The 17,267-nt window shown below is 39.4% G+C and overlaps 1 protein-coding gene across 2 annotated transcripts in view; it reads left to right on the forward strand.

The window, feature by feature from the left end:
- Positions 1 to 14,962, forward strand: part of LOC147178498 (plexin-A1-like) — a 221,003-nt gene extending 206,041 nt beyond the window's left edge. For both annotated transcript variants that reach the window (XM_086067345.1, XM_086067346.1), the window contains exons 26-33: positions 902 to 1,061; positions 1,691 to 1,794; positions 1,886 to 1,982; positions 4,258 to 4,448; positions 5,494 to 5,663; positions 5,828 to 6,040; positions 7,860 to 8,010; positions 8,988 to 14,962. In XM_086067345.1, coding sequence (XP_085923471.1) covers positions 902 to 1,061; positions 1,691 to 1,794; positions 1,886 to 1,982; positions 4,258 to 4,448; positions 5,494 to 5,663; positions 5,828 to 6,040; positions 7,860 to 8,010; positions 8,988 to 9,083 — 1,182 coding nt within the window. In that variant the 3' untranslated portion in view covers positions 9,084 to 14,962. The remainder of the gene's footprint in view (positions 1 to 901; positions 1,062 to 1,690; positions 1,795 to 1,885; positions 1,983 to 4,257; positions 4,449 to 5,493; positions 5,664 to 5,827; positions 6,041 to 7,859; positions 8,011 to 8,987) is intronic.
- Positions 14,963 to 17,267: the final 2,305 nt, after the last annotated feature.

Consider the following 17,267-nt stretch of genomic DNA (forward strand, 5'->3'; position numbering starts at 1 on the left):
TGTTTCATTGGCGTAAAGGTTAACACAACAACAGTAGAGACATGGCAACAATAATTTCTTTATTTGGCCATTCATTTACAGTGGGGATCATTTGTCTTGTGGAATTTTGAGGTGTCAATGAAAGTCTTTACAGGGGAAGTCAACTCAATGTTGTTGTTTTTTTTACAATAATATGTTCTATGCAGCTTCAATAGTCTACACATGACATTCTGATTAATATTACATTTGTGGAATATGAGTTATGAAGCAAAATCCAGCCATTTTTATCCATGTCAGGGGGCGGCCATTTTGCCACTTGCTGTCGACTGAAGATGACATCAATGTTGCTCAGGGTTCAGGCAACGACCAATCACATAACAGCTCACCTGTTTTCTGAAGCTGAGCTGTGAATGGTTGTGACCTGAGACCTGAGCAACATTGTTGTCATCTTCAGTCAACAGCAAGTGGCAAAATGGCCGCCCCCTGATATGGATAAAAATGGCTGGATTTTGCTTCATAACTCATATTCCACAAATGTAATATTAATCAGAAATTCATGTGTAGACTAGTGAGGTCACATATAACATATTATTGTCAAGATATGTTTAAGGCTGACTTCCACTTTAAATCATCAATATTAATTTCACCCTTTTTTGTATAACAAAATACCTTTACTAAGTTTTGTTCACAAACAAACCAAAATAAAATGTAATTTAATAACGTTTATCATAAACTCTGAACAGTGTCCTGAGGTGTCCTGTCTGGTCCACCAATGTTATCAAATGCTAAATGAAGTGATCTACGGTCACCCCGAGCAACTGCAATAATGCTATCTGTCTCCCGCTCATATCCACGTGATTTTGAAGCTGTTATTTGATACATCTTGCGACTGTTTCCTCCCTCCTTTTGTTTCACCTGCCAGACGTTGCACTGTGTCAACCCAGAGAACGAGAACGCCTCTGAGGTGACCGTTAAGTGTCTGAATTGTGACACCGTCACTCAGGTTAAAGAGAAGCTGCTCGATGCCGTCTATAAGGGCAGCCCCTACTCTCTCAGATCCAAGGCTTCGGATATGGACTTGGGTAAGACACAAGAGCAAATTATGTACCTATTAATTATCCGCGATGTGCACTGCTCACTGTTCTTCTCAAAAAGATCCCAAAGGTGCGGCTCCGGATTTGTAATGATATGAAATCCAAGCAAGAAAATAGTTTCCACTCTAATCTAATATCACAGCTTGGCCAAAGTCTGCTGATACTGCTTACTTACAGCGAGACACTTTTCCCTTTGGATATAATAATGTAATAATTGCAATATTGCAGCTCTCAGAACCAATATAAACTGTTTATGCTGTATATTATATTTTTCCATTGGCCGCCTTTTATAACGGAAATGTTTAGTTGTCTGTTAATGTACTTTTCCAGTTTTAATGTTAAATTTAAAAAGTAATAATTTATTAAATGTATAAGGGACCTCTACATTGTTACACCTTCCATGTGCCATTTTAACATAATTGGCCCTGAAATGCATCCTACATTTCCTGTAATTGTCTTGTCAAGATCCTCAAGTCCTCAAACCGGTGCTCATAATGTAGGGAGATATATTTAGGTTAAAAAATATTTTTCACAAAACTCAACATAGAAACTGTGTCCTAAATCTCTATTTTCTTCCATTTCTGTTGCAAAAAAACCATTATCTGCTCCCTCTGAAGAATGGCGTCAAGGTCGAATGGCCCGAATTATTCTGCAGGATGAAGACGTCACAACAAAAATAGACAATGACTGGAAAAGACTCAACACTCTGGCTCACTATCAGGTACACAAGCATGAATACGGTCACCAAAATGCATGAAAGCAGCATTTCACTGAGCAGTAATAACATTCTGTTGGTTCCATTTATTGTTTAGGTTACAGATGGCTCAGTGATCGCACTGGTGCCGAAGCAGAACTCAGCCTATAACATCTCCAACTCATCCACCTTCACCAAGAGCCTCAGCAGATACGGTACTCGCCTTCTTATTGACTTGATCCCCATCTCTCACTCCGATCCATCTTTCTTTGGCTGCCTCTGTTTATGATGGCTGCAATCATAGCCTCCATTCTTCTTTTTCCTCTCAGTTAATGGCAATCCTTTTTATCCAGCGCCATCACCTCAGGCCAAGGCTGTTTAATGGCTATTTCCAAGCAGTCTGTAAATGAGAGGCATAAAAGAAGACACCTCAATACCTAGCTGACAAAGAAGTGAAGGCGAGTGAGGATGAGTGGCAGGCAGTGATGGACAGAAGTTCCACATCAATATGGTGTACAAATGAAATTGTTTAAACGACAGATAAAGGGAGAGATTACTAGATGGTAAAACTGAAAATATAGTTAAGTACAGGCGCTATTAGATCTCGGACCCTAAATCCTGATCCGTTATTCCTGTTGACATTGGCAAACGAATTCCGACTGAATTTGTATCTTTTGCAATTTTCTGGGGGGACAATTCATAGTCCAACAGAGGAAAAATCCAATTTGATTAAAATGGTAAATGGAGACAGTGCACTTATTTTGCACTTTATCTACATCATACGGGTGAGTGCCCACTTGCCACTTATTTGAAAACTTAATCTATTGAACTGTAAAATATAGCAGCAGGCAGCCACTCGCGTTCAGTAAGCTGGGCGCTGCTGTTCTAGCTCCTAGAACGTTCTTTAAAAAGTTTGACTTTTTAAAATGACTTACTTTAACCATAACTCCTCGTTATGGCCAAAGGTGGAATGACCGAGGTGTTGATACACTGCAGAGGAGAGCTTCATTGACCGCATTGCTGAACAGTTAATTCAAAGCTCATTAGCTGGCTAACTAACTATTCACATGCACACACATCCACTTCGGAGTGAAGGGCTTGACAAACCCGCTTGCCCCCACTTATGTCACACTTATTGAGCTCTCCATTAAGGGATAGTCCATGCAACAGTATTACAAGATTCATTCTGATTCGAGTTCAAATATTAGGATTTGATACTCGCTTTTCCACACTCACTTGATCCCCTATTGAAATCACCATTGTTTTGTGCACAGCCCTTGTACCTACATGATCTCTTATATTCTAATATGTTGCTGTGCCATGCATTTTTCCACCTAGTGTAGTACAACTACTAAGTACAAAACTCATTGTGCTGTCATATTTGTATCAGGAGCATATTAAATCCATTCAAAGCAGTTTCTGTGGACAGTTGTAATATAATTGAGAGCTTCACTTTCTGCTGCAATCATATTAACAGACAAGAATGAGGAAAATAGGTCATTATCTATTTTCATAATTTTATCTCATTAGAGGTGAGGTCAATGATGATGTGTGAATAGGGGCAAGATTGTTTTTCCCTGTCTACAGACCAACACATCAGAATGACCTCCATTGTAGAAGTATGAACCATCCATGCAAATAATCAAGATCAATATGCCCTATTATTTAGTCACATTGAGTCACAATTTAAATAATTTGTTAATGAAAAAATGAAAAGAAAATTGATAATATATCTTTACGGGTAGGTGTAATAATGTATATACAGTCAGTGTGTAAAAAAAATAAAAATAATAATATATATATATATATATATATATATATATATATATATATATATATATATATATATATATATATAAAATGTTAGTTTCACTTGTCTTAAGAATTTACTTTATGTTATATGTGTGAGTGGAACTCGTGATGGGTTTGGATTTAAAGTCTCTGCGCCCTGCTGACAGAAAGAACAACAGACACCACTCCAGCAAGCATCTATCTCTTTTTGAGCCTGGCCCTGCCATTACTCTCAATTTCTACCCCCCACCCCCAACCCCCACCCCTCTAACATACATTTCTCTCTCATCTCCAGCATTCCCATTCATCTCTCCCCATCCTTTTTCTCAGATACAGGATCAGCAGCATGCTCTGCAGATCGTCATCTCCCCTCCGTGCTTCTCACCTCTCCATTTCCGTCTCCCTCGATATCTTTCTAAACAGAGCAGTCGCAGATACGCATCTCCTTGCTTAGCGCTAATCAACTTTGACACCCTTGCCATGAATAATAAAACACACACAGAGGACAATGAGGGAGCGAGAGTGCCATACTATAAAAAGAAGATGAAACGAAACCACTATGCTTTTTGTGGTAGAGTTCAAGCTGGAGTAGTCATCTATTCTCTTTAAAACCTTTATGCATAATGTGGGAAGTAGAAGAACGAACTGGAATGAATGAAAGGTCCCTAATGTCCTTTGTACTTGCATTTGTGGTTCTAGAGAGCATGCTGAGAACAGCCAGTAGTCCCGACAGCCTTCGATCCCGAACGCCCATGATCACCCCTGACCTGGAGAGTGGAACGAAATTGTGGCATCTGGTGAAGAACCATGACCATTCGGACCAAAGGGAGGGCGACCGGGGCAGCAAGATGGTGTCCGAGATCTACCTGACCAGGCTCTTGGCAACAAAAGTAAGAGGCAGCAGAGTAAAGTAGGATTTTTGCAAAGTTCATTTTTGTTTTGATTTTGTTAAAACAAACTCTGCTGCAATTCCTTTGCTCAAGTCTGACTGTGGGATTTCGCCTAGCTGTGGAAAATGGAGGCTTCTGATTCGTAGTATTCCCTGACGTGTAGCTTGGTTTGTGTTTGTAAAAAAATAACATGGAAAACTGCAGCTTTACTGCAAAGTTACCCAGAGCCAAATTGCTGTGTGCATAAACATTTAGGAAACGCCACTTCACTTGCCTTAGCTGAGCACATGCTTTAGCTTATGGTGTAGGTATGGTATGAGGCAATTCCATTTTATGCATCTACTTAACCCAATTATCCTAGACAATAACTTACTAGTGGTTGGTACTGCTCTGAGTTGTTGCTGTGGTTTTGATTCACCACGGATGTGTTGTTTGGGAAGAAATATATCTATACTGTATCTCATTGATCTGTCATCTGCTTACAGTGATATCACATTGGCAAATATCCTATTCATATATGGTTGTCATCCGTAAATACAGGATGATCTGAGAATATCCCATTAGGCAAAGTTTTTCATCATACACTGTCATGACACATTGGAAGCATGCTGTTAAATGCAACCCAAGACACCGCCATTTAAAGGCTTAATGATCAAATTACTTCAATTTTTGAAACGTAGCATGATCTACCTCAGCTAGTTAATGGTGGAGGAAACGTCTCTGAAGTCAGCAGGGAGCATAAAACATCTTTTATATCACATCCTCAACATTCCCGTAGCAGGGAAGAATAATTTCTCAATGTCTTCTTGCCTGACTTTGATTGTTCAGATCAAAGCTGGTGCATACTGCCAATTACGATGGCTTACATGTTACTGCGGTGCTCATAAAAACTAACACAAAGTTGTGCTTGTTATGCTGGTTCCAAAAATTTCATGATATGCGGTTTGTTGAGAGACTGGGGATTTGATCATGCATGATGGCAAGCAATAAAACAAACAAAAAAAAAAGCCTCATCTCATGCATTTTGGCTCTTCTTTCTTTTCAGGGCACATTACAGAAATTTGTGGATGACCTTTTTGAGACCATCTTCAGCACGGCCCACAGAGGCAGCGCCTTGCCGCTGGCCATTAAGTACATGTTTGACTTCCTGGATGAGCAGGCAGACAAACACTCCATCACAGACTACGATGTACGACACACGTGGAAGAGCAACTGGTAAACGTTAACTTTCTTGCAATGTTGTCCCTTATTGTTTTTTTGTTTTTTTTGCTAGTCCTATTCCTAAGCCAGCATCCATTTTGCATGTTAAGTGAAAGAATGTAGCAGGCATTGAAAATTGATATCAATGTTTTCTCTCTCTCTCTCTTGCTTTCTTGCAGCCTCCCGCTGAGGTTTTGGGTGAATGTGATCAAGAACCCCCAATTTGTATTTGACATCCAAAAGAACAGCATCACGGATGCTTGCCTGTCAGTGGTGGCCCAGACCTTCATGGACTCCTGTTCAACATCTGAACACAAACTGGGGAAAGATTCACCATCCAACAAGCTCCTCTACGCTAAGGACATCCCCAACTACAAGAATTGGGTGGAGAGGTAAATGTTTAGTTGTGTTCAGTCAAACAGAGTACGAAAGCTGCAATATAAAATAATATGCCACGTGGTGATCAAAATGCAGTTTTAAGGTTTTAGTCAATGGTCGCATGTGAGCTGTTGGATGGGAGAAAAATCTTCCTCAGAGAGCTGGACTTGTTTATGGAAGTGCAAACAGGTAGCTTGAAGTCAGCGTACAACGTCGGCTAGAATAAATGCAAAACAATTTTCTGCTTTCTTGCGTCTTTTCAAATCAGCATCTTGCATCCCGGCTCATTAATATACAATATGCAAAGGGCAAATTCCTTCAGATTTTTTTTTCTTGATCCTCCTCATCAAGAGGAGATGGAAACGACACAGGTGATGGGAGGATTTGTTGCAACTGTGACATTATTTACTGCTCACTGAAAACAGCCGCTGGTTCACCCTTCATCTTTTATTCAGCACTGAAATGTTACTCAGCTCCAGATAAGTTATGCACCACTGATGCTTGCTGTAGTTGCCTTTCATGGGTGAGTCTATTAATCTCTAAGTAGCTTTTCAAGGCTGCTTCCTCCTTAACTCCAGGCGTGACAGTGTGAAGTATTGTGCTAGTGGTTACATTCTTTGAGCACAACCAAGCCAATCTGCTGATGAACAGCTAGTATATTAACAGTGTCTCTGGTAATAGTTACTAGGTGAATTACAGAATTACAAGACCATGAAGCATAAACGCACAGCCAAGGATTGTGGAGATGATACGGGAGAGGGTTAATTGGCTGTGTTTTTACTACTGCAGTTAACCTAATGCACACTGATTCTGCAAACAGGTGCTCTGTATTTATACTCTATATTTGGATGTAATTTTATTAATGACATGGGATTTGCTCGAGCTCCAAGAGAAGTGGTATAGAAAATGGATGGATGAATATTCAGCATGTGTTTAATGCAAACCCATTTTGAGGAATTAGCAAGCAGTGCTGAGTCTCGAATATTTAGTCAATTTAATCATATAACAGCTCCAGTATCTTACTACACTACCTTGTAATAAGGTTCATAGAATGTTTGCTGGATTAGTAAAAAGTGGTGTCCAATGCATGGCTCGGGGGCCATTTGTGGCCCACTAACCATTTTTTAGCGTCTTGTGGCATAATAAAAAATAAAATTTCACTTGAACTCCAATGCTATTGGGTGTGGACGTTATGGTTGCGACACCCAAATCCACGATGGGTGTGTTTTATTTTTTGTAATTGTTTCTGTACTCGTTTATAATACGCCCCTTCGATTCTGGATGTGTGTGTGTGTGTTTTTGTTTTTGAATTTATATATATATGTTATTCTCAAAAAATTATGTGATTGCCAAGTAAAAACAGATTTAATGACTGTCGTCTTAAAACTCATTTTTCGTGTTTTGGTCCTCAACATGGAGATTTGTTCAGGGCAGGGGCGGATTTACTCCAGTGGGACAAATCCAAAACTATATCTATTATCACCTTTAATAAAAAGGTGCGATGCAATTTTTCAAAAAATAATTACAACATAATCGTTTGATGGATTGGTTTTAGCGTTTAATAAAGTCAGTGGATGTCATATTTCTTTTGCATCCAACAATTTTTTATATTCAACAATTTTTTTTGGACAGCCAAATGTATGGTAAAGGTTTGGCCAAATTTGGCTCATAGTGAAGAAAAGTTATTCTCTATTGATCTCATTATGCTGCACCTAGTAATCAGAACCACATTTTGACAACCTAAAAATTATCAAATAAATGTCGTTTTTGTTCCTCTCTTATCTGTTGAGCAAAACAAATACAGTTACTAACTGCGCTGATTGTATCCTCCAGGTACTACTCCGATATCTCCCGTATGCCAGCCATCAGCGATCAGGACATGAGTGCCTACCTAGCAGAGCAATCCCGCCTGCACCTCAGCCAGTTCAACAGCATGTCTGCACTACACGAGATCTACTCTTACATCATCAAATACAAAGACGAGGTGAGGTTCCACTGTTTATTTGGATTAGCATTCAAATACATGAACAAATACTGTAGCCTTCATCGCATCACAATTACTGTTAAAACAACACTTTATTAAAGCTGCGCACTTTCAGAGACCACATTTATCAGGTGAAATGAGCAAGGTTACATTTGATAGCACTGTCAAGATTGTCAACATTTTGTCATGCTATTTTATGTTCCATGTTTTGTTTTGTTTTATTTATTGAATGTTGCGTTTTAATGTCTCATATCCTCTTCTGATTATCACTGTGTCGTTATTTCCTCTCCCATGAGTCACTGCAGCTTAAGCACTCGACTTTTACTCGCCTCTTGTGGCTCGTGACGGACAGCTATATATATTCTCATCAACCTTACCCCCCCCCCCTCCCCCCACACACACACACACTTTATCACAGTTTTATGATGAAAAATGAGAAGTTGCAACATCCTCTTTATCTCCTTCCTTCCTCTCCATCCCTCTATTAAAGCTGTATTACTGTAGTTGTGTTGGCTGCTTGCAGCTGGCTCCATTCAAACCATTCGCTCCCCTTCATTATGGTCTATTATCAGGACATAGGTAGCAACAAAAGCTCCAGTTAAGATGTGTTTAAGAGCACGCCCACACAACAACATGAATGTAGATGCGGAATGATACATATGCATCCCAAATCATCTTTATTCATTACACAAGATGTTAGATCATTAGCAGGAAGCCTAAAATTAGCATTAGCTCATGGCTTTTTTAATGTCAGGGTTAAGAAAGTTTGGCATATTTTTGGGGCAAGTAGTGTTTCTATATGGAGAAAAAGTAGTGGGGCAACAGTATAAAAAATATAGAGAGAGTAAGTGACCTTTGCTTATGACTGCCCCATCTTCTGAGTTTTGTTGGGTAAAACTACACTTTTCTGTTTTCTGAATGTAACAACGTGATGAATGACGCAAAAAAATGTGTCTCTCTTCATGTTCTGGGTGCAGATCCTGTCAGCGTTACAGAAAGACGAGCAGTCACGAAGACAGCGGCTACGTGGCAAGTTGGAGCAGGTGATTGACACCATGGCATTGGCGAGCTGAGGGTTGAACCGGCCACTCGGCTTGGATCGCCGGGCAAGAAGCCTTCCCGTAGACAGCGTTGCGCTCCCGGACATGTGAAATCTGAGCTTGTCACCGTTTTGAGCAACAAAAGACAGGCAAAGGAATTGCAAGGTCAATGAAGAGACAGCAAAGGCTGGAATTAATTGATGACTGATTTTTTTTTTAACTGAGCTGCAAACCAAGCCTGGAACAACCAAATTGAGCAGATACTCGCAGAGGGCAGTGGTTGACTTCTACGGACACAATCAGGACCACGGCCGAGGCGCAAATTCAACAGGCTTAAACTGTAAAAAAAAAGAAACCAGGATACTTGTTCCCAATTTGGGATTTTTTCATTTCCTGTTGCCATTTTCCAGTGGGAGCTCCTGCAGATGCAGTGTGACTCCTCATCAGGGTGGACACTAAGGAGGAAGAACTTTTACTGTGGGAAAACTCCTCCTCTGGCACTGATAAAAACTCCATTCCGACCGACAAGGAGTCATAGTCCAACTGTTTTATGTTTAAGTTTTCAAAACCCTGCTTTTGGCTCATTGTCGCATTTGATTCCATCTCCACCAAACTGCCTCCTCTCCTTAGTGCTGTGCCACTCGTGTTTCTGCTGAATTTGCACAACAAAGCTAAATCAAAAGAGAGCAAAGGATATATGAACACATTTATAGCTATATAAATACAGAACTTGTTGTTTGAATTAACAGAGATGTTTTGCATTTAATGTACAAATAATAGGTTTGGCAGGATTTGATATTTCAAAGTAGAAAATGTGAGAAAAAAAAGGAAAAGTCGTTATGTGCCATGTTTTTCTTTGAATGTTGTTTAGTGCAAAGAGACTTCTTTTCTTTAGATAAAATGTGTTATGAAATGTCATGATAGTGAGACTTATAAAAAATAGGTACATGGCAAAATAATTATATAAATTGCAGAATTGTTTTATATTTCATGAGGTTTCCTTCCAAAAGCCAAACGTCTGGTATTTTTTGAGTCAACCAACCCAGGAGAATCTAATTTGTCTTACACACGGATCCCGCAAAATAGTCAACTCGCATCTGATACAGGAGTAAGCTGGATTTGCTTTATACATAAAACATAGCAAAGGTGGGATACTACACAGTGAGTCATCATCCCATGTTTACACAATAAGATGCACCTGATGTAATGGATAATATAGCTCGGATATTGACGAATGCTTTCAATGCAACAGCAGTGGGAGAAGTTTGAAATTGTTGCCATCCCACATTCTCCATTTACACAGGAATCTGTTACCGCTTCCCAAATTAGAATATTGGCAAAACAGCATTCTGTGTCCAAAAGGTTGGATAAAAGTCGGCTCATGATGTGAATGACGGAATCCTTGCAGTTTTGGCCACACTCTCAAAAGGTTCTCTGGCACGTTTCAGTTTAGTTCTTTATAGTCGGGGAGACCGGGGATAGTTGTATCATAAGTAAGTTGTCACATTGCAATGTTTTTCTCCACCAGAGGGCACAACGAAAAAGTGGAATATTAGTTTTCTTTGATTAAATGGTCAGGGGTTGTGTGCTGTCGGAGAAGAGAATAGCACATTGTGAGCTGACATGAGTTATCTGTTTTGCACAACCCAAAGTAAAAAATGTCAACTTCATATCTTTTGAAACAGCCGTTGTACATGGACAAATTCTGGCAGCAAATCATGTGGACTCGTTAGAGGAGAGATTCAGGCATCTTGTCATGCCTCAGTCATTCCTCTGTTTTAAGCTAACTTTAAACTAGAGCAAGTATTAGCCAACATGGAAGTTTGCTCAATGACCATGGTAAATTTTCAGGATCAATGATAAACAATTTCTCTGGCTGTAAAAACAAACAAACAAAAACAGGAGCACAAGGATAATGTTGTCCTTGTTTTATTAGTTGCAAAATACAATGTGACAACTTGCCCCATATAGTGTGACAACTTACCCATTGGTGGGGCAACATGCCACATGTCCACTCCCTCTATTTGATGGCTTATAGCTCTGCACTGACACAAAGTATGAACATAACATGAATACATAAAATATACCCAAGACTTTGATCTTTCATCTGGTATAGATTTTGTTTATACTGTATATCAGGGGTCCCTAACTAAACCGGCAAGAGGTCCAGTAACTCCATCAGCCTAGTAGACCAGGGTCCGAACATGCAACAACATTCAGACGATAATTCATTTTTCTGTTCTTTTATTAAATTGCAAACGTGCTGTTACATTGACAATAATACATCTTGTTAAACTTACTCTCTTTCATTCATTTTAGTGCAAATATATTTGAATGTAAATCACAGTGTAACAAAAATGTATTGCGCATTAACTAACTCCTATTCTTATATTTGTATACTGCCTAGAAGTGCAATACGTGTGCTCTTGCACAAACCTTAACATTGTGATTAAGTATTTCACTTAAAGTGCAACAGCTGACATTAATGTGCCTCAAAAAGCATTTCACTTATCTAGTGCAAATCTGAACTTTTTGTTAACAGACCACAACAGTGGGTTGCAAATTATTCATGTTTAACATTCAATAAAATAAAAAATAAATAAATAAATAAATGTATTATTACCATTCAAAAAATAACTTTGGTAAGTGCAACTGCTTTCTGAACATAAGAGTCACATAAACTGCAAAACACGCTTATTTAGCTCAGTGTGAGAAATTTGCATGAGCACTGGCAGCTAACCTCTTGAATCTGTTGTGCTGTTAGCGTCTGTGCAATTACCCGTGTTGCACGCTCATACTGTCCTTTCAATTCATGTAATTTCTGTGCCCTCGTCGCTGATCCGGGTGGGTAATTTGTGACGAAGGTTTTGTGTCTTGTCTCGTAATGCCACTTGATATTGCCGCTTTTAACAAGAGCAACAGACTCCGTGCATATAAAACACACTGGCCTTGTAGCACTCGCTGCTGGCAAAATGAAAGCGTAAGCTTCAGTCCACTCATCTCTAAAGACTCGGTTTTCAGAGTCAACTTTTCTAACTTTAGACAGCGCCATAGTTCACCCACTTTCCCATAATAAAGCCTGTCCCATGTAAATAAGAGCATGCTGCCGGTCAAAGGACCCCGGTTCAATCATAGCTGCCCTCGCGCACGCCTATTCAAGAATGGCTTTTGTTAAGAATGAACGTATTATCGTACTTTAAAACAAAAAATGCTTGGAGGTCCGGATAAAATGGTCTCGGGGTCCGGGTCCGGACCGCGGTCCGCCAGTTGGGGATCCCTGCTGTATATGAAATATGGATTCCAAGAAATATATAAAAGTATAAAAAGTGATACAACTAGCCCCGGTCTCCCCTATGCCTTTTATTGTGTTTCCTTTGTAAAGGATCCAACAAACCGTCTGGAAATTAAGCTGACAAGTATTTAGTGCCTGGATTTATGTATTTTTTGTTCAATTAACTGCTTGTGTACAGTTGTAAACAAGCCCTGCATAGGAAACACAATCCAACACACAATCAAGGTTTACCTGATCTGAAGAACTGTACTGTCGAAATGAACTAAACCGTACCGCTTAGTAGAAACGTGGCTTACAGACCTCCCCATTCATTCGTAATATTAGACAAAGTGTCATTAAATAACAGACCTAGAGAACGATATAATTGTTTGACTTCTATTCCATTCTGCAGTCAAAACTGCAAACGCTATGATTCCATTCTTTAAATGTGAATGTGCTTTGTACTTTCTAAATTGTATTTGATTTTTTTTTTGTGATTTTGTTCAAACATACTGAAGGCCTTTCTCTTGCTTGATTTTGTGGTTTTATGAGGGTTAAAAAGAAATTGGTTTTCTATTTCCCAATGATCTGCTTGAGGCCTCTTCTCTGTAGAATTTAGTGGGATTTAATGACGAGAAAAATGTGTTACTTTTGAAAGCCCATGTCACTTAGAAAATAGCTTTTATCAAAATCTAGTGTTTATGGTGCAGCTTGTTTTTCATGACGCTCATGTTCCAATGAAAATTGTCCAGATGAAACGTTATCATCTTTTGTCCTACTAAATTTTACCGAGAACCCATCGATCTTGTTATGGTGGGAAAAATGTTTGCAAAAATGATGAAAGGGTATTCATTTATATGAAGCGGGCCAATGTAAATCCTATGATTGTTTTGCTAAACAGAGCACAAGACCAGACTGCATCAACAACCATGTGCGATGAATTTTTGAACTAATGGAGAAATCCTAAGAATGTTGAACTTGATCAAAGGCACAGTTCTTAAAATGACTTTGAAGAAATGAGAAACGCTGCAATGGATTTTTGTTCTTATTTCACAGTGCTTCTCTGCGTATGTTTTTTTCTATCACAGTGGCAAAGAAAGAAAAGAGGCTCTATACAAAAAAAAAAAGTTGCCGGATGTATCAGGAACCTTGAGCAAAAAATATTTTTGCAGATGTATCATGAACTTTGAGCACAGGACTAGTTTACAAAACATGTCAGTTCTTGTTCAACCTTTATTTTAGTCGAAGTATTAGAGTTATCTTTTCTCTGTCAGAAACTAGATAGAGGTAGAAGAGATAAAACTGGGACTTTTCTATCAAAAGTCTCTTTCTGCAAAAGTGCATTATTCGCAGATAGCTCCCTTTGATTTACATCAGTATACGTGACAGCACAGATTTTTCATTAACACACATTTACACATTGGTTCCAGAAAACACAATAACAAGATTCCACTTTGGGCTTTTCCAATCATCCTGTGTTCTAAAATTAGGCTGGTCAGAAATGTTTGTCCTTAATATAGCTTTTGTGTTTTTAACATGAAATTACTTAAGAGATGATAATAATAAAAAAGCTCAATTAATCAGGATAACCTTTCCATCCGTGCGCTTTTCTCATCCTCCGTTCAACACACTAACGTAATTTAATCCACAAAAGTTGAATTGAGGCAGCTGAACTGTGAACTGGAATATTATGAATGGTATTTCAGAAAAAGGGACATTCCCTTGAGGACACTAATGTCCAAATTCTGGAAAGAGAGGACCTTAATTTGGCTTGTGTTCCAAGCACAGTGTATTTGTTTGGATGGTGATGACTGTCAGCTACATAAATGGTCTGACCAACCAGTTAATTTGACAAAGAAAAGGAAGCCATGCAGTAAATAAAGGACAACAATGAAGGGAGTCCAGCATTTTGTGTTATTTTCTTCCAGGATGATCCAATGTTAAGCACATCCACCTCACAGTTCTCAGGTTGGAGGTTCAAAGCCAGGCTTTGGTCTTCCTGTGTAGAATTTGTATGTTCCCCTCATGCTTGGTGTGTTTCCCCCTCCACCCCACCGGGTACTCTGGTTTCCTTATTTTCCAAAAACACGCTATATTTTTGGGAACATGATGCTTTCTGATACCGGACTTAACTAAGTTAAATTCTTAGCGCCTCTATAACCTTTACACATCCTTTGTTTAGAGATATTTGTCAACCCTCTAGAGGTATAGTTTGCCTACATAGTTTTAATACAAGTGTAACAATAGCCTGTTAATGTAAAAAATGTACAACTACGTCCAACCCCTCTAGACAGTTAACTAATTTTCCCTTCATCGATGGTGTTAAATCCGAATACGACAGGCTAGCTAAGCTATCTATCTCCGTTGTCAAGCTTTATCTACCTTTAGGGGCGGCATGGCTCAGTGGTAGAGTGGTCGTCTCCCATCCGTGAGGTTGTGGGTTTGTGGATTTGTTTGATTCCTCGCTTGTTTTGCCCACAGTGATGCCAATGTGGTCACTGAAAAAGATTAGACCGAAGATGATAACACTTTCATGTCCACACTGTGCTGTTAAAAATCCCTCCCTGCAGTGTGTATTTAGCTCAGTTTTAAGAATAGAGTTCCTCAGTTTGGTGTCAGTTTAGGTTACATTACTGTCTATGTTCAAATAAGTCACACATAAAAAGTGTGCTATGGGGTAGTAATGATGAGGCAATGTGAAAACCAGGTTTACATTTGTGCATATTTTTAAGGCTAATAAAAAATTATGCAAAACACAAGTAACTCAAATCAGTATTTTATTTGATATTTAGATGACTGAAGGCAAATGTCAAATCAATAGATGCTCCGTTCCATCCCCAAAACTAAGTTATACATCCGATTATTTTAATTTGATTTAATTGTTTACTTATTCTTGGGCCCAGTGTGTGTAAGTATAAACGTAATTAAATTTAGCAGTAAGTAAAAACCATTGCTGTGCGGTGACATTCATGACTGGTGAGGTACTTCTGACTCCTCTAAAGTCCGCTATTAAAATGTGATCCCAAAATAGAAAATTGGCCTGTATTTCAATTTTGACTTTAATCGAAGCGTTTATTTTCAAAGCTTTAAGCTTCTTTCAATTACACATTATTCAACAATGTGGATAGCGGGGGTTGGGGGGTCGGGGTGTGTGTGTGTGTGTGTGTGGGGGGGGGGGGTTCTGGGGGAGTAGTTCCCGTTGATTTTTGTTGCTGTTTCTTGCTGATCTCTCTTTTTTTAAATGAAAAAGCATTTGGTCTCACTTTTATATTTCATATGTTATGAAAACCCCAATTATAAAATTACCCATACAGTTAATCAATTAATCACCAGGTGCATCATTCACATGAACAAAACGGCACAGGACAGGCATGCAGCAAAGCTGGAGTTCCCAGTGGAGTTTGAAGATAAAGGGCTCTATTTTCATGCCTAACACAAGTCTAGCGAGGCAACCTGTCGAATGCTGCGTGGAGGCAAACTCAAGTTTTCGTAAGTTTGCAGACATATGCAGTTTGTCGCAGTTAGAAACATGGTGGAGTGCACACAGCCATCTTGAATCACCGCCAATCATTCTGTTAAAAATCAACACTTGCATAAGAGGTGCATTGACTTGGTAGAAAAAAAGAAAGTCCATGTAGGATGCATAAAAGCACATTTATAAGGAACCCTCAAGCAGACCTGAAGTGTGAACATTCATCACATTCAAATGAAGTCGCATTCCCCTCAGAGGCCGTCCATTACCAGTTGGAAAATGTAACATTCAAACGTCCTCAACCTCTTGGAAACAACTTGATTTGACAGGCAAGCCATCAATCAAAATTAAAAATCCCATTATGAAAATATTAAGGGAAGAGTAGGAGAGATTCAGACCTCCGGAGAGAATCTGACCTGGATATCACAGACATCTTGTCTGCGTTCTGAATAAAACTGACCTGTCTTCATAATCCTCTATTCTTGTTCTTAAGAACCAGTTTAGTTTACAGTTTGCCATCTTTTATATTTTTTTTCTGCAAAGTTTCTAGGAGATACACATGCAATTTGTCCTTTTTTTCTTCTCAAAATGGTCTAACCTGTCACGGGTGATGTGAAAGAGAAGAGCGAGAATGATCAGCAGGCTGACTCAATGAACTTTGAGTGAAGATGTTAGCATGTTAGCATTACATCGATCACTTTACAAATTCAGTATATACTCCTTAGGTCAGCTGTGAGATCTTTTGCATTGCAAAGAACCTTCACAGCTCTATTTTCATGAAGGGTGTAACGCTTGCAACAGGTGTTGGTAATTTTGCAGATGATCGCAAGCCGTCCAATAAAAGGCTCCTCTTTCAATACAGCACGCGCTGATCATCTCGACACTGACAGCCATGTGGGTGTCCAAAACATCTACACCAGGGATAAGGAACCCTGGTCCTCGAGAGCCGCTGTCCTGCCTGTTTTCCATGTCTCTCTCCTCAAACACAGCTGACTCAACTGATCAGCTAATCAGCAAGCTCTGTAGAAGCCTGATAACGATCTTGTTTATCAATCAGGTGTGTTGATGGTGGGAGACACGGAAAACAGGCAGGACAACGGCTCTCGAGGACCAGGGTTCCCTACCCCTGATCTACACCATGAAATGCTGTCATGGTAACGAAATGGTCACTTGTAGCCCCTGATTTCATAGCTGCGCTACCCACTGGGGATGATTAATAATAATATATAATAATTATAACGATAATAATAAATAATGCATTCGATAATGAAGGTTTGATTCCGACTGTTCTCACATTTATGAATGAGACGAATCTGCCTGCGTGCCCGTGCAGCTTAGTATCTTTCTGCCAGCACGACGATCCATTTCACCAAAATAGCTAGAGACCGGCAGTCATCCGCCAGGCTCATCTCCATTGACACTCCCTCTCGTGCGGCGGCAAGCTCTGCTTGGCAGAGACCAGTCTGTCAAATCT

The sequence above is a fragment of the Leptonotus elevatus genome, chromosome 2 (assembly GCF_054856555.1).
Source record: "Leptonotus elevatus isolate MCC_2025b chromosome 2, RoL_Lele_1.0, whole genome shotgun sequence".
Lineage (NCBI taxonomy): Eukaryota > Metazoa > Chordata > Actinopteri > Syngnathiformes > Syngnathidae > Leptonotus > Leptonotus elevatus.